Genomic DNA, 27793 nt, shown 5'->3' on the forward strand with positions numbered 1-27793 from the left:
TATTTTAGCTGCAGCTCCTTCTTGACCTCCCAATTTAATTAATCAGTTTTTAAAATTCACTATGCGTATTTTGGGCTATTGAATAAGTCATTCAGTTAATGAGAGTTCATGGATTGTAGTTGCTCTGTCATTACATTTCTAAGGCCCAGAATGAAGGTCTAAAAAATTGCATATGTTATTATTACTCGAAAGGAAGATATTAAGTTTCTGCAACTCCGGCCAACAACAGAAACACATGCTTGTGATTTCAAGCTGTTGATCCTTTAGATTCTTTCTAAAGATTGCTAGCAACCCAGAGGCAAAGAGCAGATGTCAACAACTTGATCAAACAAACTCGTCATTTTTTCTGAGATAAAAGTTCAACAGTAAAAACGTTATAAATTACTGGTTTGCTTTGAATGAACAGAGGAAACAAAGCTAAAACTGAAATTGGTAGGTGGGAAAACTTCAAGGTCTGGGCTTAGAAATTGTTTCATGGTTGAAAAGCCATTGTGCTGCTGGATGGAGGTGATATTCTTAAGGATGAGGGCAATGCACGTTTTGTGAATGGGGCCCTCACAACAATATTATATTGCACATGTAGCTCAAAGCATTTAGCCCTCTCTCTGCTAGCTGAAAATAGAATTAAAGTTCCTTGTCTCATTGTATTAAAACTCACAGAGAGTTATGTTTATTTATCTGATGAAATTTAATTAGAATTGGATATAGATTTTTTAGAAGGTACTAGACCAAGTGCAGACTTGGTCTGCTCCCCCAACGCACCCGTCCCCTACCTGTAGCCCGCACCGGAGGCGTTGTCCTCCAACTCAACCCGTTGGCGAAGGTAAGATTCGAGCACTGGTATAATTGTATCCTTTGTGGTCTGTAGCAGTTTGCAGTTACATAGTTGTTCAGGTACTTTGTGTCTCTTAGAAGTTTAATTTATGCAAATTTTGAGTTCCAACAAGTTTTTCCAAATAAAGTATCGTTTATATTTCAGGGAGTAGCCATAGTTCAAACGATCAGTTTTGGCACCAGTGTATTAACCAAAACATCACATAAGTATAGGCAGCTAAGATCAAAGGAAATCCTTCAGGAGTATATTAGGGTGACACGGTGGCGCAGCACTAGAGTTGCTGCCTTACGGCGCCAGAGACTCGGGTTCGACCCTGACTACCGGAGCTGTCTGTACGGAGTTTGTACGTTCTCCCCGTGACCTGCGTGGGTCTTCTCCAGGATCTCCGATTTCCTCCCACACTCCAAAGGTGAACAGGGTTGTAGGTTAATTGACTTGGTAACATTGTAAATTGTCCCTAGTGTGTGCAGGATAGTGTTAGTGTGCGTGGATCGCTGATTGGCGTGGATTCGCTGGGCTGAAGAGCCTGATTCCGCACTGTATCTCTAAACTAAACTAAATTAAACTAAATCAGGGATGCAAAAAGTAAGTATAAGATAGCTTTGGCAGTCAAGCTAAAAGACAATCCAAAGAGATTCCCCAAGTATATTAGACAATAGACAATAGGTGCAGGAGTAGGCCATTCGACCCTTCGAGCCAGCACCGCCATTCAATGTGATCATGGCTGATCATCCCCAATCAGCACCCCCCATTCCTGCCTTCTCCCCATATTCCCTGACTCTGCTGTTTTTAAGAGCCCTATCTAGCCCTATCTTGAAAGCATCCAGAGAACCTGCCTCCACCACCCTCTGAGGCAGAGAATTCCACAGACTCACCACTCTCTGTGAGAAAAAGTGTTTCCTCGTCTCCGTTCTAAATGGCTTACTCCTTATTCTTAAACTGTGGCCCCTGGTTCTGGACTCCCCCAACATCGGGAACATGTTTCCTGCCTCTAGCGTGTCCAAACCCTTAACAATCTTATATATTTCATTGAGATATCCTCTCATCCTTCCAAACTCCAGAGTGTACAAGGCCAGGTGCTCCATTCTCTCAGCAAATGACAGTCCCGCCATCCCGGGAATTAACCTTGTAAACCTAAGCTGCACTCCCTCAAAAGCAAGAATGTCCTTCCTCAAATTAGGGGACCAAAACTGCACACTCCAGGTGTGGTCTCACTAGGGCTCTGTACAACTGCAGAAGGACCTCTTTGCTCCTATATTCGATTCCTCTTGTTATAAAGGCCAACATGCCATTCGCTTTCTTCACTGCTTGCTGTACCTGCATGCTTACTTTCATAGACTGATGTACGAGGAACCCCAGATCCCGTTGTACTTCCCCTTTTCCCAACTTGACTCCATTTAGATAGTAATCTGTCTTCCTGTTTTTGCTACCAAAGTGGATAACCTCACATTTATCTGCATTAAACTTCAGCTGCCATGCATCTGCCCACTCCCCCAACCTGTCCAAGTCACCCTGCATTCTCATAGCATCCTCCTCACAGTTCACACTGCCACCCAGCTTTGTGTCATCTGCAAATTTGCTAATGTTACTTTGAATCCCTTCATCCAAACCATTGATGTATATTGTAAATAGCTGCAGTCCCAGCATCGAGCCTTGCGGTACCCCACTGGTCACTGCCTGCCATTCTGAAAGGGACCCGTTAATCCCTACTCTTTGTTTCCTGTCTGCCAACCACTTCTTTGTCCATGTCAGCACTGTACCCCCAATACCATGTGCCCTAATTTTTCCCACTAATCTCCTATGTGGGACCTTATCAAATGCTTTCTGAAAGTCCAGGTACACTACATCCACTGGCTCTCCCTTGTCCATTTTCCTAGTTACATCTTCAAAAAATTCCAGAATATTAGTCAAGCATGATTTCCCCTTCGTAAATCCATGCTGACTTGGACCGATCCTGTTACTGCTATCCAAAGTTTCGTCTATCTCATCTTTTATAATTGGGTCCAGCATCTTCCCCACCAGCGATGTCAGGCTAACTGGTCTATAATGTCAGGCTAACTGGTCTATAAGGGCATATTAAGGGCAAAAGATTATCTAGTGAAAGAATAGGTCCCCTTAAGTTTTGTTGTGTAATCTGTATGGGGCCACAGGAGAAGGGTGAATTTAGATTTACCGTTGAAAAGGACATGGAACCTAAGGAATAAAGGACATAAATGGAGTTGAAACATATCCACATGGCAGTCATGATACATATTAAGGTGGATAAGTTCCTGGGACTTGACCAAATGGGCATCATAGAAAGTTAGAGAAGAAATTGCAGGGGCCTTAGCAGAGTTATTTGCATCATAATTAGGCCGGGAGAGGTACTGGTAGACTGGAGGATGGCTAATATTATTTCTTTATTTAAGAAGCGTTTCCAGACAAGCCACGGAACTACAGACCAGTGAACCTGACACTAGTGATGGAAAGATACACATAAAAAGCTGGAGTAATTCAGCAGGACAGGCAGCATCTCTGGAGAGAAGGAATGGGTGACGTTTCGGGTCGAGACCCTTCTTCAGACTAGTGATGGGAAACCTACTGGAGGAGTTTCTGAGGGATCAGATCTACAATCATTTGGAAATGCAAGGACTGATTAGGGAGAGTCAGCATGGCTTTCTGCATGGGTTATCGTGTTTCACAAATGTGATTAAGATTTTTTGAAGAAATGGCGAAGAAGATTGATGAGGCAGGGTTATCAATCCTGGATATTAAACATTGCCTGTGTGGACTCTGTCAAAGATCTGCATGGTAGACTAGTCTGCAAAGTTAGATCAAATGGGATCCAGGCTTAGATAGCCAAGTGGATCCAAAATTGGCTTGGTCTTAGAAGTTAATGGTTGGTAGTAGAAAGTTGTCATTCAGGTTAGAGGCCTGTGATCAGTGCTGTGCCACAGGGATTGGTGATGGGTCCACTGTTATTTGTCATCTACAGTATATTAACAATTCGGATTTTAATATGATCAGTAAGTTAGCTGATATCACCAAATTGATAGTGTAGTGGACAATGAACATTATCTAAGATTAAAACTGGATCTAGCTGAACTGGGGAAGTAGGTCAAGGAATAGCAGATGGAATTTTACTTGGAGAAGTGCAAGATGTTGCATATTGGTAAATTAAACCGGGATGGGAATTAAACAGTGGCAGGGCCATGGAGAGTGTTGTAGAACAGAGCGATCTAGGAGTAGGTACATTGATGCAAGAAAGTTGCAACACATGTAGATGGGGTGGTGAAAAATACATTTGCTGCCATGCCTTCATCAGTTAGGGCAAGAGGACAGGATGTTGGGATGTTAGGTTGCTCAATTTGTTGGTGAGAGCACACTTATCACATGCAGTTCTAGTTGTTGAGCAGTAGAAGGATGTCATTAAGCTTTAGGTGTAAGGAAAAGGTGCAGGAAAGATTCACAAAGATGTTACCCAGACTCGAAGGCTTGAGCTATGAGAAGAGGCTGGATAGGCTAGAATGTTATTCCCTGCAGAGTATGAGACTAAGTGTGATCTTATAGAGGTATATAAAACCATGAGATTCTTAGGCAAGGTGATTGGTCAGTCTTTTCCCATGGAAGAGGGGTCTAAAACTAGAGGGCATCGAGTTAAGGTGAGAGGGATATTTGTTAAAAGGAATCCGAAACTTTCGCACACAAAGTGGTGGGTATATGGAACAAGCTGCCACAGGAAGCTACAGAGGCAGGGTTCAGTTATAATGTTTAAAATACATTTGGACAGGCACGTGGAGAAATGGGGTTTTGAGATAAGTAGGCCAAATACAGGCAAACGGGACTGGCATGGCTAGACATCTTGATCAGCTTGGATGAATTTCTTGAAGGGCCTGTTTCCATGCGTCATAACTATATGACTACATGGGTGGAGAATTCAGGCAGGTTATGAGTTGAATGGAGAGAGTTTTGTTTGAAAAAGTTCTCTGAGTAGGGTTGAGGTATGCCTGACATCGTGGAAAGGGGAGTGAATCACAATGGGAGGGAGATTGGACATCAGGAGCTTAGGTGTTAGATAAGAGCACAGGAGATGTTGTGGAGCGTTAATATGGGATCATGATTGTGCAGCATGATTAGCCATGAAATATGATCAGGCTGGAATCCACTATCAGGGAGCTCAAAAAGTCTTGTTGGGGAGGTCAGTGATGGACCGAACAGCATCTACTACTCTCTGTAATCTTCTTAATTCCTGGGCGTTCGAATTGCTGAACCAAGCCATTATGCAATCGGCAATGTGTTCTTTATCTTACACCTGCAGAATTCCAAGAGAGCATTCATAAACCTACCAAATCTACTCAACCTTCTGAAGAAGTTGAGGTGCATCAATATGCTGCACCCAGGAACAATCTTCAGAGATATGCACGCCCAGGAACTTAAAATTGTTTACTCTCTCCACCGTTAATCCATCACCGGTGACAGGTTCATGGATCCTCGGCTTTCCCCTTCTCAAGTCAATAATCAACTCCTTAGTTTTGCTGACATTGAGAGCAAGGTTGCTGTTTTGGCACAATTCAATCAGATTTTCAATCGATTCAGCATTCAATTGATCCTGTATTCTGGCTCATTGTTACCCATTATTCATCCACCAATGGTGGTATTGCAGGTGAATTTAAAGGCACCATTGGAACTGTGTCTAGCTACATAGTCATAGGTATGGACTGAGTAGAGCAGAGGACTGAGCACACTGCTCTGAGGAGCTCCTGTTGTGATGGTTGTCAAGGAGGAAATGCTATTGCCAATTTGTACTGATTGTGGTCTGTCGATGAGGAAGTTGAGGATCCAGTTGCATGGAGATGATAAGAGACCCTGTTCCCTGAGTTTGACAAGTTTGGAAGGGATGATAGTGTTGAATGCCGAGTTAGAGTTGATCAATAGCCTGACGTATGTGTTCTTATTGTCCAAAGTGGTCCAATGCACAGTGGAGGGCTAACGATATAGCATCCCCCATTGATCTATTGTGGCAGTAGGCAAAGTGTGGTCAGTCCATGTCCTTGCTAAGATAGGAGTTGATATGAGTCATTGCTAACCCCTCAAAGCACTTCATCACCATGGAGGTTAATGCCGTCAGTCGGTATTCATTGAGGCATGTCATTTTACTTTTCTTATTTTCTGTCTATTTACAGTATTACCTGCACTAATTTTTAGCACCCTTTCATTTAACCTGTTGAGTTTCTTCATTCTCTTACTTTGTTAGTTGAATTTAATTCGACTGTACTTTCTAGTTTTCCAACAACTGAAAGTCTGACGAGATTGGACTGCATTGTATGAATCCATGTCAATCCAGATTAGCAAAATTACTAATACAAATTTATGGACACACATTATGGTCTATGTTCCCCCAATTTGACAAGTATTTATAACAAGTATTTATTTTCATTTTCACCTTTTCAAATGTTATTTTCATACTTGTATATTCAAAATGTATTTTGATTTTCCCAGTCAGAATCTTTGTTGTGACAGTTTAGTCACTTGAAGGTCTAAGTCCATTACATTGCAAGATGCTAGGCATTAGAGAAATCTGATCGGCATTGAAACTTGTGTATGTTACTATTTATAATAATATTATTTTACAGATGGTCAGGTTTACACTTAATGGCTCAAACCATTGTCTGTCACAAGATTCACAATGGTTGGTTCTGTCTGAGATATGACAAAGGGGACTTGAAATGTTTGTGAATTACCTGTATGCAAAGAAAAAAACCTATTTAAGGCATTTATGGCACTGAACTATGAATCTGTATTAAAAGTAGATATTAGAAGACTAAAAAAAATATATTTTTTGTGAATACTCATTCGATGTTGTGTCATGTTTCATATTTTGGGCACTTTGGACATGAAAACTGCTTGGATTACTTGCATCCTTTAATAGGTCTTTTGATGCTAGAGCTCCAACTGATTAACCGTGATGGGATATGTATTTGAAGTTGTATATATTATTTCCAACTTAATATAATTTAAATTTTATCATGGTGCAGGGTGACCTGGACAGGTTGAGTGAGTGGGCAGATGCGTGGCAGATGCAGTATAATATAGATAAATGTGAGGTTATCCACGTTGGTGGCAAAAACAACGGGGCATATTATTATCTCAATGCGGTTAGGTTAGGTAAGGGGGAGGTACAGCGAGACCTGGGCGTGCTTGTACACCGGTCACTGAAAGTTGGCGTGCAGGTACAGCAGGCAGTGAAGAAAGCTATTGGAATGTTGGCCTTCATAACAAGAGGATTTCAGTATAGGAGTAGAGAGGTTTTTCTGCAGTTGTATAGGGCTCTCGTAAGACCACATCTGGAGTATTGTCTACAGTTTTGGTCTCCTAATTTGAGGAAGGACATCCTTGTGATTGGGGCAGTGCAGCGTAGGTTCACGAGATTGATCCCTGGGATGGCGGAACTGTCATATGAGGAAAGATTGAAAAGACTAGGTTTGTATTCACTGGAGTTTAGAAGGATGAGGGGGATCTTATAGAAACATATAAAATTATAAAAGAACTGGACAGGCTAGATGTAGGAAATATGTTCCCAATGTTGGGCGAGTCCAGAACCAGGGGGCACAGTCTTAGAATAAAGGGTAGGCCATTTAGAACTGAGGTGAGAAAAAACTTTTACACCCAGAGAGTTGTGAATTTGTGGAATTCCCTGCCACAGAGGGCAGTGGAGGCCAAATCACTGGATGGATTTAGGAGAGAGTTAGATAGAGCTCTAGGGGCTGGTGGAATCAAGGGATATGGGGAGAAGGCAGGCACGGGTTATTGATTGGGGACGATCAGCCATGATCACAATGAATGACGGTGCTGGCTCGAAGAGCCGAATGGCTTCATCCTGCACCTATTTTCTATGTTTCTATGGCATCAATTATGTTATTCAAATATAGTTTGACATATTCATATAAAAAATCACAATTTCAAAGTAATTGACAAGTTAAAAATATTACATGGGAGCAGCTCCTCAGGTTTCTGGGTTTGGGTTATTCTTGTAACACGTACTGAGAGATACAATGAAAAACTTTGTTTTGTATGCACTCCAGGCAAATCATAACATGCATGACTATAGGAGGTAGTGCAAAAAGGAATATAGTGCAGTAAATGGTGTTACAGCTACAGAAAACTTGCAGGCAAAGAAAAAGTGTACAAAGGCCTCAACAAAATAGATTGGGAGTTCGGGAATGCTTTCTTAGCGTATGAGAGGTTTGTTTGGCAGTCTGATATGAGCGGAAAATAAGCTGTTTTTGAATCTGGTGGGACGTGCTATCAAGCTTTTGTATCTTGAATATTTGTATGTTGAATACTCCTGACTATATCCAAGAATTTGTCCCTGAAGTCCTGGCCAATATTTAACCTTGAATATTACTCCATCCACTCCACGAGACTCCACGTTCTACAAATCATGCACAAATTTCCACCATCTTCAAGAAGCTTCCACCACCAAACAAATCTTCCCTTAGCCTCCCATTTCATCATTTCGAAGGGACCATTATCTTGGCTGCTCCCTAGATCACACTACAGGCACTTTACCTTCAGAATATCCTACAAAATGTAGCAGAACATTGAATGCTGTAGTATTAGAATTCACTATTTACATTATTGTGTTACTCTCCCCGCTTGACCCCACCACCAAAAATCTTAATGTACCAAACAGAGCATTGAAATACCGTGATCTTAAGATAGAGTCAAATCCTTATTTTGAATGTCTATGATGTTCCCCCCATCCCCCTGCCCTCCCACTTCCCCAGCCACCTCCATAATTAGAGAAATGTAACGGTATTTGTGGAGTACCTGGCCAGGAACATTTATTTATTGATGTTTATTAAGTAGACCACCTTTGCCCGCTCTTATCAGACTGCTGGATGGAGCGCTCATAATCTAAGAAAGCTTCCCGGATCACCCAATCTAACTCATTGTGGCCCTTCTCTTTAGCTGTAACACTCTTTTTTGCACTCTTGTTCCCTTTCATTTTCTTGCATTACTGGAATTGATGGAGAGGGAGATCAAGGTTATGAGAAGAGTAAACCAGCTGGAAGTAATTGGGTTAATGGAAGTTTAAAACAACTTTCAAAATGAAATCTTGCTTATTGAATTTTAAATTCACCAGAATACTGGAAATGTTGGACTTGGGTCTGTTGTTAATAATGCTTCATACCAACTTTTTTTAAAAACCCATTCAGAATTGCCAATTCCGCAGTTCTTCGCCTTGAAGAGTGACAGTGAGACGGAGCACAGCAGTCTTCCCCAAAGTGCAGAAGCTCTTGGTCAACTGACTCATCCAGTCTCATTAAAGAGCTCCCCGAGAGGCATAGACAACGCAACTGCAAAAATGGTAAATTCTAATCTGATCTCTGGGTGTATAAGGGGGTGATATGGTGGGACCGATTATTCTCTATGCACAGTGTGAAATAGAGCAACAGAGGGATTTCTTTAAGATTAGATTTCTCAATTAGATAGAAATGGTACTTAAATGTACTGAGTGATTTTTTCTCCTCCATGGCTCTTTTTGCACTGAAACTGCTGAAGGGATACGAATGACCCTTATTTATAACATTTATTTATAAAATGGTCTGCTGTGTGTTTCAAGAAGTCAGGACGAATATTTGGTTAGCTGAGGATAAAGCAAAACATGAAGGGCAACTAAAATTTAGCCTCACATTGTAAATAGTTTATTAATGCGATGGTCCTGATGTGCAGGCTTTGGACTGTTGTCCATACATTTTTCTCTGAAATGAATCTTTCAGTTATGGAGAAGCACTCCATGGTGGAGGAAGATATTTCAAAAATAGAAAAGTTCAAGTAATAGTAATACTTGTTTCCACATTGACCCATGAATACATTAACTCCTTTCATTCCATCACTTCAACATACAGCTGCTTTTGAAGAGATATAAACTTTACCACAGAGAGAGGTTTAAGTTCTCAACACTTGTTTCAACATTCGTCCAACTAATTCCATTTAAGTCCTCAAGGAATTTAACTATATAAATGGACTATAGAATAGACCATAGAATCTGGACAGTTCTTGTAGTAGAAAAAAAGTGTAGAGGAAATTCAGTTGCAATGCAGGTAATGAAAACAGAGAGAGGAGCATGATCCCATAAGCAGAATACACAGATTTTCAAGATATAGGCAAAAGACCAGAGGTGATATGCACAAATGTATTTTACACAGCAATGTACAGAAGGCTGTGGAGACAACGTCAGTGGATATATTTAAGGCAGAGAGAGATAGATTCTTGATTAGTGGTTATGAGAGAAGGCAGGAGAATGGGGTTAGGAGGGAGAGATAGATCAGCCATGATTGAATGGCGGGGGAGACATGATGGGCTGAATGGCCTAATTCTACTCCTATCACATATGATCTTATGATTATCTGGAGTACATTATCTGAAAATATGATGGATGCACGTTTACATAGAAACATAGAAAATAGGTGCAGAAGTAGGCCATTCGGCCCTTCGAGCCTGCACCGCCATTCAATATGATCATGGCTGATCATCCAACTCAGTATCCTGTACCTGCCTTCTCTCCATACCCCCTGATCCCTTTAGCCACAAGGGCCACATCTAACTCCCTCTTAAATATAGCCAATGAACTGGCCTCAACTACCTTCTGTGGCAGAGAATTCCACAGATTCACCACTCTCTGTGTGAAAAATGTTTTCCTCATCTCGGTCCTAAAGGATTTCCCCCTTATCCTTAAACTGTGACCCCTTGTTCTGGACTTCCCCAACATCGGGAACAATCTTCCTGCATCTAGCCTATCCAACCCCTTAAGAATTTTGTAAGTTTCTATAAGATCCCTCCTCAATCTTCTAAATTCTAGCGAGTACAAGCCGAGTCTATCCCGTCTTTCTTCATATGAAAGTCCTGACATCCCAGGAATCAGTCTGGTGAACCTTCTCTGTACTCCCTCTATGGCAAGAATGTCTTTACCCAGTTAGGAGACCAAAACTGTACGCAATACTCCAGGTGTGGTCTCACCAAGACCCTGTACAACTGCAGTAGAACCTCCCTGCTCCTATACTCAAATCCTTTTGCTATGAATCCTATACTCAAATCCTTTTGCTATGAAACTTTTGTTTAGTTGCAACTTTCCTTTCAGAATAATGCATAGGCATCAGCCCAAAGACTGCTCATCAGGAACACCATAATAATAATTTCTACACAAAGTGTAGCAAACTTTATTTTTCCATCTACTTTTATTATATCCTCATTTGGCTTAGTGTTAGTTTAGAGATACAGTGCAGAAACAGACCCTTTGGCCCACTGAGTTTGTATCGAGCAACTATGCACACAAACAAACACTATCCTACACACACTAGAGACAATTTAACCAAGTCAATTAGCCTACAAACCTGTACGTCTTTGGAGTGTGGGAGGAAACCAGAGCTCCTGGAGAAACCCCACGTACAAACTCCATACAGACAGCACCCATAGTTAGGATTGAACCCACGTCTCTGGCGCTGTAAGGCAGCAACTTTACCTCTGCACCACTGTGCCGCTCATCAAGTCAAATATTCTGGCTGACTTCTTGGTCCACTCTATTTGGAGGTATGACTAATTAATCATGTTTTGCAAGTCCAATTACACTTGTTTCATCAGGGACTGGATTGTTTTTACTGTTATTATGTGTGAAATGTTTTAAGTTTCATGTGCGATGCTCCGGTATTCCCTGGGAAACGTCTTCTCATTTTGCACTGTACAACTGTTGCTTTGCAAGATGACAATAAAGGTTTATTTTTTATTTTATTTTTTATTTTTATTTTTTTAAATTAGAAGTACAGTAAATTACAATAATACACATCAGATATATCTTATTACATTTGTTGTACCACTTCGTTTTTCGAGCTTTAAAAAAGATAGAAATAAAAGAAGTAAGGAAAGTGAGCAAGAATCGTGAAGGTGCAGGAAAGTGTTGGGAAACGAAAGCCCCTTAGGGAAGAAGTTAGAGAAGGAAGTAAAGAAAGGAAATAAGACCCTAGAAAGAAAAGAAAAAAAAAAGGAAAAACAATCGCTCTATTGTAACAATGACAATAAAGGCTGATTGATTGATTGACCACCACAACTACATTGCACCCCACTGCCATTACTTCATCAATAATTCAATTATCTTTGTGGCATATCTGGCAAATCTGTACTGGCTTTCCTTACCTATCCAGATTATTGTTTCCAGCAGTTGAAGTTAGACTGATCTTTAGTTGCTGCTTTCTCCTTGTATCCCTTTCCGAAAGACAGTATTAAATTTGCAGTCTACTTCTTTGATACTTCTGTCACTGAAGATTAGAAGATTATGGCATGCAGCTCTGCAATTTTCACTTTACCCAATTTCTTGCTTTGGTGCTGACTGTGTCTCTGAATCCTTTGTGCTTCTTGCTCTCTTTTCTGAAATACTAATTATTTACGACTAAAATAGCAACAGGAGGACACTAATTTATTATTTTTAGAATAACAATAATCGTAACCCATAATGTGCATGTTATTTATTTTATAAATACATAATGTGCTTCATTACGAATGGATGTAATGTAAATGAGGTTTAAGTATTGAATAACATCAAAATACAGAAGGCATGCTGTATAACATTTCGTTAGAATGTGGAAATACTCTGAATGGAGAAATAGCTTATTTCATCACACACTGTATGGTTTTGCTTGTTGTGGGGCCACACTGCTGCTGTTGCTGGAAAATTTTGCACCCTTCTGTACTGGAAAGGTTCCTTTAAAAATAAAAAATCAACAACTCTGCAATGAAATTATTGTGTAGAACTGGTCAGAACCAGGAGGTCCAGAGAAGCCACTGTCCCCCTGGCAGGCCCAAGGTCAAGCAGCTGCCAAATGAATTTGAACTAATAGCTTCACTCTTGAACTACTTGGAAACATACAAGGACAGTTTTTTCAGTGATATCTTGGCTTGATGTGCTGTTTGAAGGAGACTAAAGCATTAAAAAAAAGAACAGTGAATTTGTTAAATAAAAATTAGGAATGCTTTGAATTAAAAGAAGTCTCCCTTTAGACTTTCCTTCCTCTTCAGTTAAATGACTCGTTTGTTATCATTGGCAGACTTCTATTCACTTTTAAATTGGATGCTGATTGGTGATAGAATGAAACGGAAGAGCTCTGTATAGCTCATCGGGTGAGTGCACTGCGTGTATGCTATTGAACTACTTGTAGCAGGAAGTTCCCAGGTTTAGTTCTTGTTTACTAACAAGTTGTCGGAGTCTCAATACAATAGACAACTTTACACATTCTGGGTTAGAGTCAGGGTTGTACAGCATTGGAACAGTCCCTTCAGCCCACCGTGTTCATGTTATGGGAGCAGAATTAGGCCATTTGGCGCATCAAGTCTACCCCACCATGTAATGATGGCTGATCTATCTTTTCCTCACAACCCCATTCTCCTGCCTTCTCCTCATATTTCTTTTTGTCTCAGAGTATATTTGCAGTAGAGATTGAAGTGCATTGTTGGAGGATGTGGATTTTTTGGCATGATCATGGAGGCAATTAGTAGCGGTTTCCTACACCTGCTGGCTGAAATATGAACATGTACTGCTGCTGGACTGAAATATCTCTGTGTTCTATTGCAACAGGAGCCTGTGTCAGCAGCTGCATTGCCCTTCACTTCTCCTCCTCCTTCACCTTCATACCAGAAAAATCAAACAGCCAGCCAAGATGGAAGACAAAGAGTTGCCTTTGATCAGAATAGTGCAGGTACGTTCAATCCACAAGTGTGCTTTGCATTTGAGTTGGTGAAATATTTTGGATCGAACGAGCAAATGGCTGGCAGCGGCACAGTGGCGCAGTGGTAGAGTTGCTGCCTTACAGCACCAGAGACCCGGTTTTGATCCTGACTAAGGGGGCAGTCTGTACGGAATTTCTATATTCTCCCCGTGACAGCGTGGGTTTTCTCTGGAAGCCACGGTTTCCTCCCACCATCCAAAGACGTACAGGTTTGTAGGTTAATTGACTTTGGTAAGAAGTGTAATGTCCCTAGTGTGTATGATGGTGCTAGTGTACAACTATTTTCTAAATGATTGGAATAGAGTAATGAGCATGTATAAGTAAGCGTTCAATTGAGTTTGGAATTGCTAATTACTTGAGCATTTGAAAATTTTGAGGAGCAGTATAATCACCAAATATTATTGCCTTCTGTGGTTCAGGCTAAGAAGTAGATTAGATATTCACATTGAATGAATTATGAGTTGCAACCCTAGGCCATGACGATTGACTGATTTGCTGCACAGTATATGAATATTATTTATCCTGAAGCAGTTCAATTGTGCATATGTCGCTAATTTGTAAATCCCCCCTGACTTGTGAATAGGGCTTAAATTTTTGTTTTTCACTAATTAAAACTTAGTGTCAGCAATAACCATCAATTGTCCAGAGTTTACATTTTCATTTGTTTTTTAATTTTTTAATTAATTGTCCATGAGCTTTAATATGCTGTTTATTTTCTCAATTCCTAGCCCTATTTACAAAATATATGAACTGTTTCAAGAATATTTTTTCTTATTTATTTAGCACCTCGATACAGTAAAATAACAGTTAGTGAAACATGAACATAGAGGGGTTTGTAATCATGACTGAGGGATTCATGCTGTTACATGACCAGGAGGCAGTGTAGGTCATCAGTTGACTGGGTCTTGCTGTGCATTTAGACATGGTCAGTAGATATTTGGATTATCTTTGAGATGCTATTGTCTTCTACATCAAGGCACAACCATTTGTATCATTGTGTTGTCAAATTAGACAAACACAAACAAATACATTTCAAGAAATCTGTCAGTGAGTTGTGTGATCTTTTACGTGGTCATAAAGACTCTTGTGTGTTGGCAGAATAGTATCCCTGAAGACACATATGACAATAGACTGCTTGAGAACAATTTATTCTACATGTTCAAGAAGGAACTGCTGATGCTGGAAAATCGAAGGTAGACAGAAATGCTGGAGAAACTCAACGGGTGAGGCAGCATCTATGGAGCGAAGGAAATAGGGGCGACATCTCCGACTCCAGACTGGGCTGGGTCTCTGACTCTGGTCTGTCCCAGGGAGTGACAGGAGAAGAGACTAATCCACGCGGCGCTGAGTGGCAGGAAAAGAGATCGATCTGCGCACGTGCGGTTTTTAAGATTTTTAAACCTCGCTAACTTTTACAACATTCAACCGATCAGAACGAAACTTGGTGCACTCGCAGCACAGGAGAATGGCGAGTGAGCTGGTGAAAAATCGTGGCGCTATCGTGTACCGTTCTTGCGCAAATAGAAAGACCGCGCAAACTGGGAGATAACAAGATCAGAGTTTTAGTTATGTATAGATAGGTAGTCGATACCTGACATTGCTATCTTCTCCTCTTCTACACATTTGAGGAATAACCATGACAATTCATGTTGGAGTCCTTGCCTCAGAAGAGGTATCAGAATAGTCGGCTTGGCTGCCACAGCTTGTTCTTAAATGCCTGCCTGGTTTCTGTTGATATTGATCTTAAAATTGCTATTCCTCAGTAAATGAAGACAAAATTGTGCCATTAAACCACAAAAAGCCTCTACAGGACACACGTTTGGAACACCCACTTGACACAAATTCTGTTGTTTTAACAGTGTTAAAGAGAAAGTATGATATAACCCATATTTGAGCTTCTAAGAATCTCTTGGCAAGCATCCCTCTTAAAAGGGTAATTAAGCATTAAAATTCTGCTGAGTTTTAGGAAGGAAACGAGTGAGATGCAGTGTCCGAATGAGAAGTAATATTAAGCATAGAGCTTCAGGAAACAGAACTTAGATCCACTTATGGAAGGCAACTGATGTTGAAAATCCATTAGAATAAAGGATGGTGAAGATTTGCAAAAATACGAAACTGTGATGCTATTAAGCAGACATCGGACAAAAAGAACCTTGGTTTAAAATGAAAACAATGATGCACAATGAGCAAGTACAAAAAACATTAAAAAGCAATGTTTACACTAAAGAAAAATATGATTTCTTTCCTCTCATTTCAATCTAATTTTCACCTTCCTAATTTTGACATTGCGACCAATGAGTAAAACTGTAATAATCAGACACACTTGGGAGTATGGGATTTCCAGGACAGTTGCATGCTGTTAATTCCCCAAAACACTTTCAATCAGTTTTTAATTACATCGCAGTATTATAATAAATTCTCCATTGTACTGGAGAATTTCTAGGATGTGTAGGAGCTGGAGACCCCATGTGCCTTTGGACTTGGGATTCATTGAGCTGGTGAGCATTGGGGAAATGCCAGAGCCGGTGAGACTCCGAGTAGAAGGGTGGGGAGTATGGGAACCATTATCTGCTCAGCCAGAAACCAAACCATCGAGATTCCTGAATGGGATATTATCAGTTTCACAGTGCACGTTTTTGGCAATTATGTTTTGTCAATAAAAGATTGCTGGTTTTAACCAAAGAGTCTAAATGTAATTGTAAGTGGGAAAGTCAGTCAGGAGAAAAAGATGAATTACTTCTTGCATATGTACAGGTCACCTCTAAGTAATTAAATGTCAATATACATAAACCAATACCTGAAATGGGGGTTAAAGGTACTTAAAAATTGTTCAGTGAACTGTCAGCAGATACATCCACTTATTTGTAGGCTATGTAGTCCGACAGTATGAATAATTGCTTCTTCTTCGGAAATCATGCTTGTGGGAAACTAGCTAAAATAATTGAGGGTTGATTTACAAGTGAGGATTTTCTAGAAGTGCTGTTTCAGCTGTTCTGTGGCACACATTACCTTATTATTACATAGACATCCAGTATGAGTTAATGGTTCAATTCTATGAAATTAGGAGCTCTTGCAAGGCACAATAAAAAAGTTCTGCATTAGTCGTCTGAGGCGGCTGAGCTCAACAGTTCGTAAAGGTAATGGACAATTTAATTATTCAGCCTCCTGCCCAAAAGGGCAGTTATCAGGGTTGCTGACACAAACCGGAATGCTGAGAGACTGGGTTTAGTTTACCTATAGAATTGTCTTTAATGAAATAAACCCTTCCTCCCATAAAAAAACTATCATTAATACTCGTTAATGGAAGAATGACTATTTAGCTAAGTAATTGGAGAGATAAAACATAGAACAAATGGTACAGCACAGGAACAGACCCTTCATCCCACAATGTTTGTGCCGAACATGATCCCAAGTTAAACTGATCTCATCTGCCTGTGCATAATCCATATCTTTCTATTCCTTGCACTTCCATGTGCCTATCTAAAAGCCTCTTAAATGCTCTGATAGCATTTGTCTGTTTCCATTTAATCAATATCATAGAAAGAAACTTGAGGAAATGGCTGAAAGTTTGACCTTTGCTTCATGTATATTGTAAAATTAAAATATTAGTTGTTAAATATACCAGGAAGTTTTTTTTCTTCTGATGGTACTTAAGTAAATTCAGAGTATTGCAATTATCCACACTTGGCAAGAGGTTGATGTTCTCTTGAGGAATTTAGGGGACTGAGGATCATGCTTAATAAGGAAATCAGGGGGGCATAAAGGGGGCAAGAGATAGCTCTGGCAAATAAGATTAAAGATCATCCGAAAAACTAGAGGACAGGTTTAAGATGAGATGGGAAAGATTTAATAGGAACTTGAGGGGTAACCTTTTCACACAAAAGGTGGTGGGTATATGGAACAAGCTGCCAGAGGAGGTAGTTGAGGCAGGTACTATAACAATATTTTAAATACGTTTTGACAGATACATGGATAGAAAAGGTTTAGAGTGATGAGGGCCAAATGAGTGTAGATGGGACTAGCGTAGATGGGGCGTTTTGGTAGGCATCGGCAAGCTGGGCTGAAGGACCTGTTTCCATGCAGTATGACTTTCTGAACAGTAAAGGAAAGAGGGTTGCGAGAGAGAGAGAAGGGGACCCCTCAGAAACCTGAGTGGTCATCTATGTGAGAAGTTTCAGGAGTTGAGCAAGTACTTCAATTAGTATTCTCAGTTTTTTGTACTATGGAGAAAGACACAAAGACTACTGAGCTTTGGACAGTAAATGGAGATATCTTGAGGACAATTTGTTTTGAGGTCATGGAGGTGCTGGATATCCTAAGACATATGAAGACAAATAAATTTCCCAGGCCTGATCAGTTATATCCGAGGATGCTGTGGGAAGCTGGAGAATAAATTGCAGGAGCTTTGGCTGAAATATATGAATCATCATTAGACACGAGTGTGGTGCCACATGACTAGAAAGTTGCTAATGTTGTGACTCTGTTTAAGAAAGGTTGCAAGGAAAACCATAGAACAGTAAGCCTAACATCTGTGGTAGGTATGTTACTGGAGAGGATTCTGAGGAATGACATAGGGTAGTCATTTGGATAGTCAGAGGCTGTTTAGGGATAGTAAAAATGGTTTTGTTCATGGAAGATCGTTTCTCATGTTTTTTGTAGAAGTAATAAAGAAGGTTGACATGGGCAATATATGGACTTCCGTAAGGCCTTTGGTAAGTTTTTGCATGGTAGGTTGCTCTGGAAGGTTAGTTCGCTTTGGACTCAGGAAAAGCTATTTGCCTGGGTAGAGATACAGAAGCAGAGGAAGATGGTGGAAGGTTGGTTTTCTGACTGGAGGCCTATTACAAGTGGTGTGAATCAGGGAACAGTGCTGGGCCCATTGCTATTTGTGGTTTATATCAGCAATTTATTTGAGAACTAGACTAAGTGGGACCCATTGGGTACCATGTTCACACGGGAGGGCTGGTCCCCCAACACAATATTCCACCTCTCCACCAATTCCAATATTGGTGGCCAGTGTGGGGGGGGGCTTTCTGGAGCGCTAGTAAGGGGGTTGTGGGCCAAAGGGACCGGTTTCCACAGGGCTAGTATGGACATTGTGGGCCGAATGGATTCTTGGACTGGCAGCTCAGTCACTCGGCTGGTGGGCTGGCAGCTCAGTCACTCAGGCCTGGTGGGCTGGCAGCTCAGTCACTCAGGCCTGGTAGGCTGGCAACTCAGTCACTCAGGCCTGGTGGGCTGGCAGCTCAGTCACTCAGGGCTGGTGGGCTGGCAGTTCACTCACGGCTATTCCTTGCAATTGCATTTCAGGCAGAGTGCAGGCCACCAAGCTCAATTTCACAGCATTTCAGGCAGAGTGCAGGCCACCAAACACGATTTCACAGCATTTCAGGCAGAGTGCAGGCCACCAAACTCGATTTCCCAGCATTTCAGGCAGAGTGCAGGCCACCAAACTCGATTTCACAGCATTTCAGGCAGAGTGCAGGCCACCAAACTCAATTTCACAGCATTTCAGGCAGAGTGCAGGCCACCAAATTGCCAAACAACTCATTGCAATGTCATTAAGGGCAAACAAATCATTTATTGCAAGTACATTGCAGACTCACAGTTCAGTTGATTCACAGCTTAGAATCACAGTTGTGGAGATCTCCCTCATGATCTTCCAGTGTGACTGACTCACGTCCAGGCATCTGTGGTTTTATAGTCCTGCCCACCCCCCCGGGAGGGGCGTTACCTTCATCGTGGTGATTGACAGGCAAGAGGACCAATTAGCTGATCTCAAGATTTTTTAAACATTCATAACTTTTTTTATTTTTCATCGATCGGAAAAATCCTCGGGGCTGCCTCAGCGGAGGAGGACTGCGTAAAATGGCCAAAAATCATAGCGATATATGGTAGCGTTTTTCTAAAATCAATATACTGCGCAGACAGGAAGTGATCAAAATGAGACTTTTAGTTATATAGATGTGCATGGCATGATTAGTAAGTTTAAAGTAAGTGGTATCGTAAACAGTGAAGAGGATTATCGAAAATTACAGCAGGACTTGATCAGGTGGGCAAGTGGGATGAAGAATGGCTAATTGAGTTCAATGCAGATAAGTGTGAGGTGCATTTTGGGAAGTCAAACCAAGGCTGGACCTTCACAGTGAATGGCAGACACTGGAGGGTGCTGTAGACAAGAGGAATCTGGGAGTACAGGTGCATTGTTTCCTGAAAGTGGTGTCACAGGAAGATCAGGTGATACAGATGGCTTTCGGCACATTGGTCTTCCTTAGTCAGGGAATTTAGTATAGAAGTTGGGATGCTATGCTACAGTTGTACAAGACATTATGTCAGGCCACATTTGGAGTATTGTGTTCATTTTGGTCACCCAGCTATAGGAAGGATGTCATTAAGCTGGAATGAGTGCAGAGAAGATTTACGAGGATGTTGCCTGTACTTGAGAGTCTGAGCTATTGGGCAAGGTAGTAGTTTATTCCTTAGAGCGCAGGAGGCTAAAGGGTGATCTTATACGTGTGCGGACAGGACGTCAAAGGATGAGAAGCCAAAGCCAAGATGCTGAATGTACATCTCGCCGAAAAGCCAAGATACCGAACGGACACGACGCCGAAAGGACATGAAGCCGAACGGACATGACGCCAAAAGGACACGAAGCTGTCCGTTAATTGAGGTTAAGGTTAATTGCACACAAGTGCCTGGCCCGAATAAGTTCAATTTTACATGGAAATTAGATTAAATGGCTTTCAATTAATCAAATTTCTAGGTTATAGTTTTGCAACTGTGGCCAAGTGATTTTCACAAACGTGCAACCTAGCTGTCTTCTTGCATTCCCTGTGCCTGCAGAGCATGCAACAGAAGTACAGTATGCAAAGGATAATCTTGAGATACACCAATTCTGGAACAGCTAGCAGATATTCACCTCAAACCAGCCATAAAAAGATGACTCCATGATACATCAGAATTGTTGGCAAAGCATCGCTCTGCTCCACGCTGCAGTGATGATTAAGGCGACTGCCTCTTTTGGTAGACCATGTCATTTTAATTGCTTGTTACTAGTCAGAATAATGATTCTTAAACCATGAATCACAATTCAGTTATCCTTCGCTGTACCTCGAGTGCATTCTATAGACAGATGTACGAGACTCTACAATAGTAGGATTCATTATTCAGTCATGGTAAATTTATGGCTGCAATCGCCTTGTGAGCCATATTTCAATTTAAATTCAATTTACTTTTTTTTGTGTTACAGTCTCTCACGAAAGAAGCCCAACTACAGGTTCAGTAGATGGACAGACCCATGGGAACTATGAACCTAAACCTTCCCTTACGTGTTCATTTTATGCTCAGGTAAACAAAAAGCTACTAACTTAATGCATTTTTAAAGAATAATTCACCAGTTAAATCTGGGATTTGAGAAGCAAATTTTGGAAGGGTTAGCAAAACAAGAAGATTGTATTCATGCAAATAATGAAGTAAACATTGACGCTTGAAGGAGGAAATGGGGATCTTCAATAAAGAATCCTGCCTTAAGTGGATATTTTGTGAACTGGTTACTGCATATCAAATGCTGCCTTTGTCTTGATGGCCACCTTTGTGTTGGCTGCATCAAGCTTTTTGTAGAACCAAAGTACACAGACACAACGTCTCACTATGTGTTGTCCCACTTGTTCCTGTTGTTGAAAATGATGGGCCTGGTCTCATTGCCACAGAATGCTCCATTCAGCTGGACTTTGCCACACTACCTAGTAGAAAAGCTTCTGACATGATTACAAATCCATCAGGCATTGGTCAGCATGGAATGTCCTGCAAGCTCTGTGGGAGGTCATGATAGATGCTGGAGGATGGTTTTCCAAGAAAACTATCAATACCATTTTCTAGAATACTTCATTGCCAGAATACTTCATTGCCAGAACTCATCACAAATATCAAGATCTCACTTGGTAGGCAGTGAGCAGGGCCCTCCCTGATAGATCCTTTCTGAGGCTCACTCCCAGTACATGATGCGATGAGGGTGAGACATTTGCCCAACTGTTTGTGCACTGTGCATTTGCAAACGTTTGGAAAAGAATGCAGAGATCTTTGTCGACATTCATCCCAAGCACTTGCTTAATAGAAGGCTCTCAGATCCAGGGGCTGTCCCCAGGGACACATACCAAGGCACACATCAGTTGCTCTTGAAAGATCATCAACTCTGTGAAATACAAACTTTCAGCTGCCCAAACGTTCTGATCGCAAGTGAATTATGCACCTGGCACATTCCAGGCCGAGGAGTACATGCAACACCGAAGCTTGGTGCAGCCAACGCAAATGTTCCATGTGGAAATATTTTAACCTAAGGTCCTTCTACCACTGGGTACTGAGAGTCCTCTGTAACAGCTCCCAAAACCATTGTTCAAAGGAACCATAGAAAGTGGATTGGTGCTTTGTACAGCAAATGTATCAACTTGATGACACTGTGAATGTATTGACTTGGCCACACAGTATGTATACACTGACCAACACCATGAATGTAAAGGAAGCCGTGTATTGTGTGGTATTTCCTGTATATATTTTTATGAGTAAAATTTATTTTTGAAATAATAAAAAGTAATGAAGTTTTAAACTAGCATGCAGGAGGTGGGCTAGGTGAGTCTTTGATAGGGGTGATGATGGTGCCACAGACTGCAAAGAATTAATAAGTACGAATAATTCATAAATAAGAAGCCCTCCATATTTTCTGGAAATGATGATGCTTTGTTCAACTTGAGCATGAGTTTTGCAACCTGTCAGTCTGATGTAATTTCCATTTTCAAAAATTCCCTATTTCCTCTGACAATCTTGAGTAAAGTTGTGAAAATTAACTTGGTTCTAGTGAGTGACGTTTTAGCAGAACCTCATGGAGCTTTACTTTGAACTTGTGTACTTGGCCACAGTCTTAGTTTCTGTGGACCCTGCACTTCACTGACTACCCAGGACATCAGCAGCTATACAGTCTGGGAATAGAGGAGCTGATAGTTGAGTGTTTGAGGTGGAGGATCAGGAAAGCGTTATCCAATGTACATTTGAAATCATGCTATTATTATGAAATAGAAGAGGCCATCCATCCCACTGTATCTCAAAGTAAACCCACTACCCCACTTATTTTGCTGTAAGCATTTTCTCCCATACATCAGTGAAGTTCCCACATATTAATCAACACCTATGATAATCTCTTTTACAATCACAAATTAATGGATGTGGAGGGAAACTGGAATAACTAGGGGAAACCCCACGCAGTCAGTATCAGAGACCAGGTTTGAACCTGGGCCACCACAACTGAAGGGCAGCTTCTCATGCCATGCCAAACCATGCCATCCCTTGCACTTATTGTGCTTTCAGGACATGGCAGTGTCATGGTGTAGACCTGAAAATTTTGTACTGCTTTCCTCAGTCATCTCCAAAACAACAAAACCTATTTTAAGTGGGGAGCCCAAAAATTACACAACACCCATGAGTTTTGATGTTTAAACATAAGTCAGTTTGAATTGTTTATGCATTAGCGCAGGGACCACATCACACTTTATTTTAATGGCTACTTTAATGAGCTAAACAAATTGAATTGCCTGTCCAGGGTGCAGCTGCTCCTGTGAAATGCCAGCTGCCTTTCTCTTTGACTGCGGACTATTGTCCACATGGGCTTCACAATAAGAATTAATCCAGAACACATTATACAAAACACTAAGTTACCAAATAAAATCACAGAAAATGCTACAAAGGCATGCAGAACGATAAACCATTTTATTTTACTGTCACTACTAAACTACCCTGAAAGAAAAAGAAAGCAGTGTGACACTGCCCAAGAGAATGTACCATTAACTGCTTCAGAGTAAAAACATACATGAGGATGGATGTTGACTTCAGCCTGCTCTCCACATGTACAGCAAATATAAATTAATATAATTTTTCATAATCTGAAAAAGGTCATCCAAGTTTGAATGTGAAACACTGGTCAACCTGCATAGATTCCCGCTCATATATGTTCCTCTACTCGAGCAGGGAGCACGCCTGAAGAAAGTCTGTAATGTTGGTAACCACAAATTAGGAAATTAGATATTTAAAAGAAAGTAATTACTCAAAGACATGCCAGTTGTATCCTTGAGCAGGTGAAACTTTAAACATATTTGTTGAAGCTTCTTGTGTGCCATCTTGCATGCATAAGCAAGGCATAGTGAAGAGTTACCCCTTTGTGCTGCCTATTACTTCTGTGAGTAAGCTTTTCCCTACAGAGTAATTTCTTATGTTAACAGCCTTGATTTGGGCTCCAGCTATTCCCAGAGTCCATTGGCGGAGGAGGATCTAGGTCAGCAACAGTCCTGTGAGCTTTCAAGCTCTTGGATAAAATTGTGTCTGTCTAATGATATTCCCCTCCCCACCATTATACATATACATGCAGAGTGGCAGCTTCATGGGGATTTATCTTAATCTGGATTCACACCTACTCCATAGAATTGATCGTTATTATTCCAATATAAAGATATTAATTATGGAATGGAGGCACCAATTCAGCATAAAATGTAAAGCTAAAATTTCCTTTTTATTATAGTTGTTGACATATTGACCCTATTGTTAGCAGGAGGGGAAATTGATCTTAACAGACCATACATTTTAATTTGCCCATGGTTTCAACAGTTTGGTGCATAAGAAAATAATATGGGTAAGTCTCGCCTAATTAGAGATAGATGTCTTTAAAATCAGATCTGCAGCAAACTACAGCCCAGTTCCTTTTTGCTCTTTATAGAAAGAAACATCTGTGCAACCTCCAGATCCAGAACCACAGGAAGATCCCTCAGACAACACAGATGACCCCTGGAGGATAACTAAGGAACAACAAGAGTACTACTTCAATCAGTTTAAATCCTTGCAGCCTGATTTGAAATCCCTTATTTCAGGTAATACACTGGATTCATTACAAGAAAGGGAGAAATTAAGAACTGTATTAATATGTGTAGTAAGGAACTGCAGATGCTCGTCTAAACCAAAGATAGACAGAAAAAGCTGGAGTAACTCTGGCTACTCAGTAACGTCTGAAGGGTCGAGACCTGAAACGTCACCTATTCCTTTTCTCCAGAGATGCTGCTTGAACCGTGGCGTTTTGGTGTCTATCTAACTGTATTTATACAATGTCTTTCATTTTCCTTTAATGATGTTCCAACATCATGTTACAAACTATAGTACTATTTTTAAAAGGAAGTTATTTTATATAGAACATTGGAGTAACTCAGTAGGACAGGCAGCATCTCTGGAGAGAACTAATGGGTGACGTTTCAGGTCGAGACCGTTCTTCAGACTGATATCAGGGGAGAGGGAGATACATCGATAAGAAATATAAGGTGTGAAAACAGGACAAAGAGGATGGAGATTAAGGAAAATGTAGAAATGTAGATGTAAATCATTGATGAAAATGGAGATCATTGTTAGCTGGGAGAAGGTAACAACAAAGCAGAGATAAAATATAGTCGGAGACAGTCAGACTGGCAGGAGAACTGGAAAGGGGGAGGGATGGAGAGAGAGGAAAGGCAAAGGTTATTTGAAGTTAAAGAAGTTAATGTTCATACCGCTGGGATGTAAACTACCCAAGGGAAATATGAGGGGCTGTTCCTCTAATTTGCACTGGGCCTCACTCTGACAATGGAGGAGGCCCAGGACAGAAAGGTCAGTGTAGGAATGGGAGGGGGAGTTAAAGTGTTTAGCAACTGGGAAATCAGGTAGGTTTAGGCGGACTGAGCGGAGGCGTTCAGCGAAATCATCGATGAGCCTTCACTTGGGTCTCGCCGATATACAGATATACTCCTATATATCGGCGAGACCAAGCGCAGGCACAGCGATTGTTTCGCTGAACACGTCCGCTCAGTCTGCTCTTCAGATTCAGATTCAGATTCAATTTTAATTGTCATTATCAGTGTACAATACAGAGACAACGAAATGCATTTAGCATCTCCCTGGAAGAGCGACATAGCAAATGATTTGAATAAATAATAATAAGTGTCCGGGGGGGGGGGGTGATTGGCAGTCACCGAGGTACGTTGTTGAGTAGAGTGACAGCTGCCGGGAAGAAGCTGTTCCTGGACCTGCTGGTTCGGCAACGGAGAGACCTGTAGCGCCTCCCGGATGGTAGGAGGTAAACAGTCCATGGTTGGGGTGAGAGCAGTCCTTGGCGATGCTGAGCGCCCTCCGCAGACAACGCTTGCTTTGGACAGACTCAATGGAGGGGAGTGAAAAACCGGTGATGCGTTGGGCAATTTTCACCACCCTCTGCAATGCCTTCCGGTCGGAGACAGAGCAGTTGCCATACCATTCTGTGATGCAGTTGGTAAGGATGCTCTCAATGGTGCAGCGGTAGAAGTTCACCAGGATCTGAGGAGACAGATGCACCTTCTTCAGTCTCCTCAGGAAGAAGAGACGCTGGTGAGCCTTCTTGATCAGAGTTGAGGTATTGTGGGTCCAAGAGAGGTCATCGGAGATGTTGACTCCCAGGAACCTGAAGCTAGAAACACGTTCCACCTCCGTCCCGTTAATGTGGATGGGGGTGTGCGTGCCGCCCCTGGACTTCCTGAAGTCTACAATGAGCTCCTTGGTCTTCTTGGAGTTAAGGGCCAGGTTGTTGTCAGCGCACCATGCTGCTAAGTACTGGACCTCCTCCCTGTAGGCCGACTCATCGTTGTTGCTGATGAGGCCAATCACCGTTGTATCATCTGCATACTTGATGATGGTGTTAGTACCATGTACAGGTGTGCAGTCATAGGTGAAGAGGGAGTAGAGGAGGGGGCTCAGCACACAGCCCTGTGGAACGCCGGTGTTCAGGGTGAGGGTTGAAGAGGTGTGCTTGTCTAACCTAACAGACTGGGGTCTGTTGGTTAGAAAGTCCAGTATCCAGTTGCAGAGGGAGGGGTCGATGCCCAGGTTACCGAGTTTGGTGATCAGCTTTGATGGTATAATGGTGTTGAATGCTGAGCTGTAATCGGTGAACAGCATTCTTACGTATGTGTCTCTGTTGTCGAGGTGGGCGAGGGCGGAGTGAAGTGCCGTTGAGATGGCATCCTTTGTACTCCTGTTCTTGCGGTAGGCAAACTGATAGGGATCCAGTGTGGGGGGTAGGCAGCTTTTGAGGTGTGCCAGGACCAGCCTCTCGAAGCACTTGGTGACGATGGGGGTAAGTGCAACTGGGCGGAAGTCGTTGAGGCTTGCCGCAGTGGAGTGTTTTGGCACTGGTACGATGGAGGTGGTTTTAAGGCACGTGGGGACAACTGCTTGGGCAAGTGACAGGTTGAAGATGTCAGTCCAGACGTCTGTCAGCTGCGCAGCACAGGCCCTGAGCACGCGCCCGGGGATGCCGTCAGGGCCAGCAGCTTTACGTGCATTATTCCTACTCAGTGCCACGTATACGTCGTAGGGGGTGAGTGTGAGGGGTTGGTGATCGGCAGGTAGCACAGCCTTGATGGCTGTCTCTAGATTGTCCCTGTCGAAGCGGCCACTGAAGTGATTAAGCTCCTCAAGGAAGGAGGCGTCGCTGGATGTGGGGGTGGTGTTGGAGTCTGTAGTCCGTGATGGCCTGGATGCCTTGCCACATGCGTCGGGGGTCGGAGTTGTTGTTGAAGTGCTCCTCAATCCTGAGCTTATGGCAGTGCTTGGCCTTCTTGATGCCCCTCTTCAGGTTAGCCCTGGCTGAACTGTAGGCTCGAGCATCGCCTGACCTGAAAGCGGTTTCCCGTGCTTTCAGCAGTAGCCTGACCTCGCTGTTCATCCATGGCTTCTGATTCGGGAATATGGTCACCTGTTTGAGGGAGGTGACACTATTGATGGTGGAGTTTATAAAGTCCAGAACAGAGGATGTGTAGGAATCAATGTCCGTGTGGGAGTCAATGGTGGCCTGGGCTGCAAACGCCTTCCAGTCAGTGTTTCCAAAACACTGCTGAAGTGTGAAGTCCGCTTCCTCTGACCAGACTTTAACTGTCCTCACAGTTGGTTTAACCCGTCTGATGAGTGGTGAGTACTTAGGGAGCAGGAACAATGAGACGTGATCAGACTGACCAAGGTGGGGAGGGGGATGGCTTTGTAAGCTTCAGCCATGTTGGTGTAGACTTTGTCCAGTGTCTTGTCTACTCTAGTGGGGAAGGAGACATGTTGGTGGAATTTGGGGAGTACAGTCTTCAGGTTAGAGTGATTGAAGTCACCCGCAACAATG

At 42.0% G+C, this 27793-nt stretch overlaps 1 protein-coding gene across 1 annotated transcript in view; it reads left to right on the forward strand.

The window, feature by feature from the left end:
- The window catches only part of reps2 (RALBP1 associated Eps domain containing 2), a 132788-nt gene that overhangs the window by 36705 nt on the left and 68290 nt on the right, over positions 1–27793 (forward strand). The window contains exons 3-6 of the mRNA XM_033032735.1: positions 9034–9185; positions 13443–13563; positions 20843–20940; positions 24350–24500. Of these exons, the coding sequence (XP_032888626.1) occupies positions 9034–9185; positions 13443–13563; positions 20843–20940; positions 24350–24500 (522 nt within the window). The remainder of the gene's footprint in view (positions 1–9033; positions 9186–13442; positions 13564–20842; positions 20941–24349; positions 24501–27793) is intronic.

This window comes from Amblyraja radiata, chromosome 14 (assembly GCF_010909765.2).
Source record: "Amblyraja radiata isolate CabotCenter1 chromosome 14, sAmbRad1.1.pri, whole genome shotgun sequence".
In the NCBI taxonomy this organism is placed as follows: Eukaryota; Metazoa; Chordata; class Chondrichthyes; order Rajiformes; family Rajidae; genus Amblyraja; species Amblyraja radiata.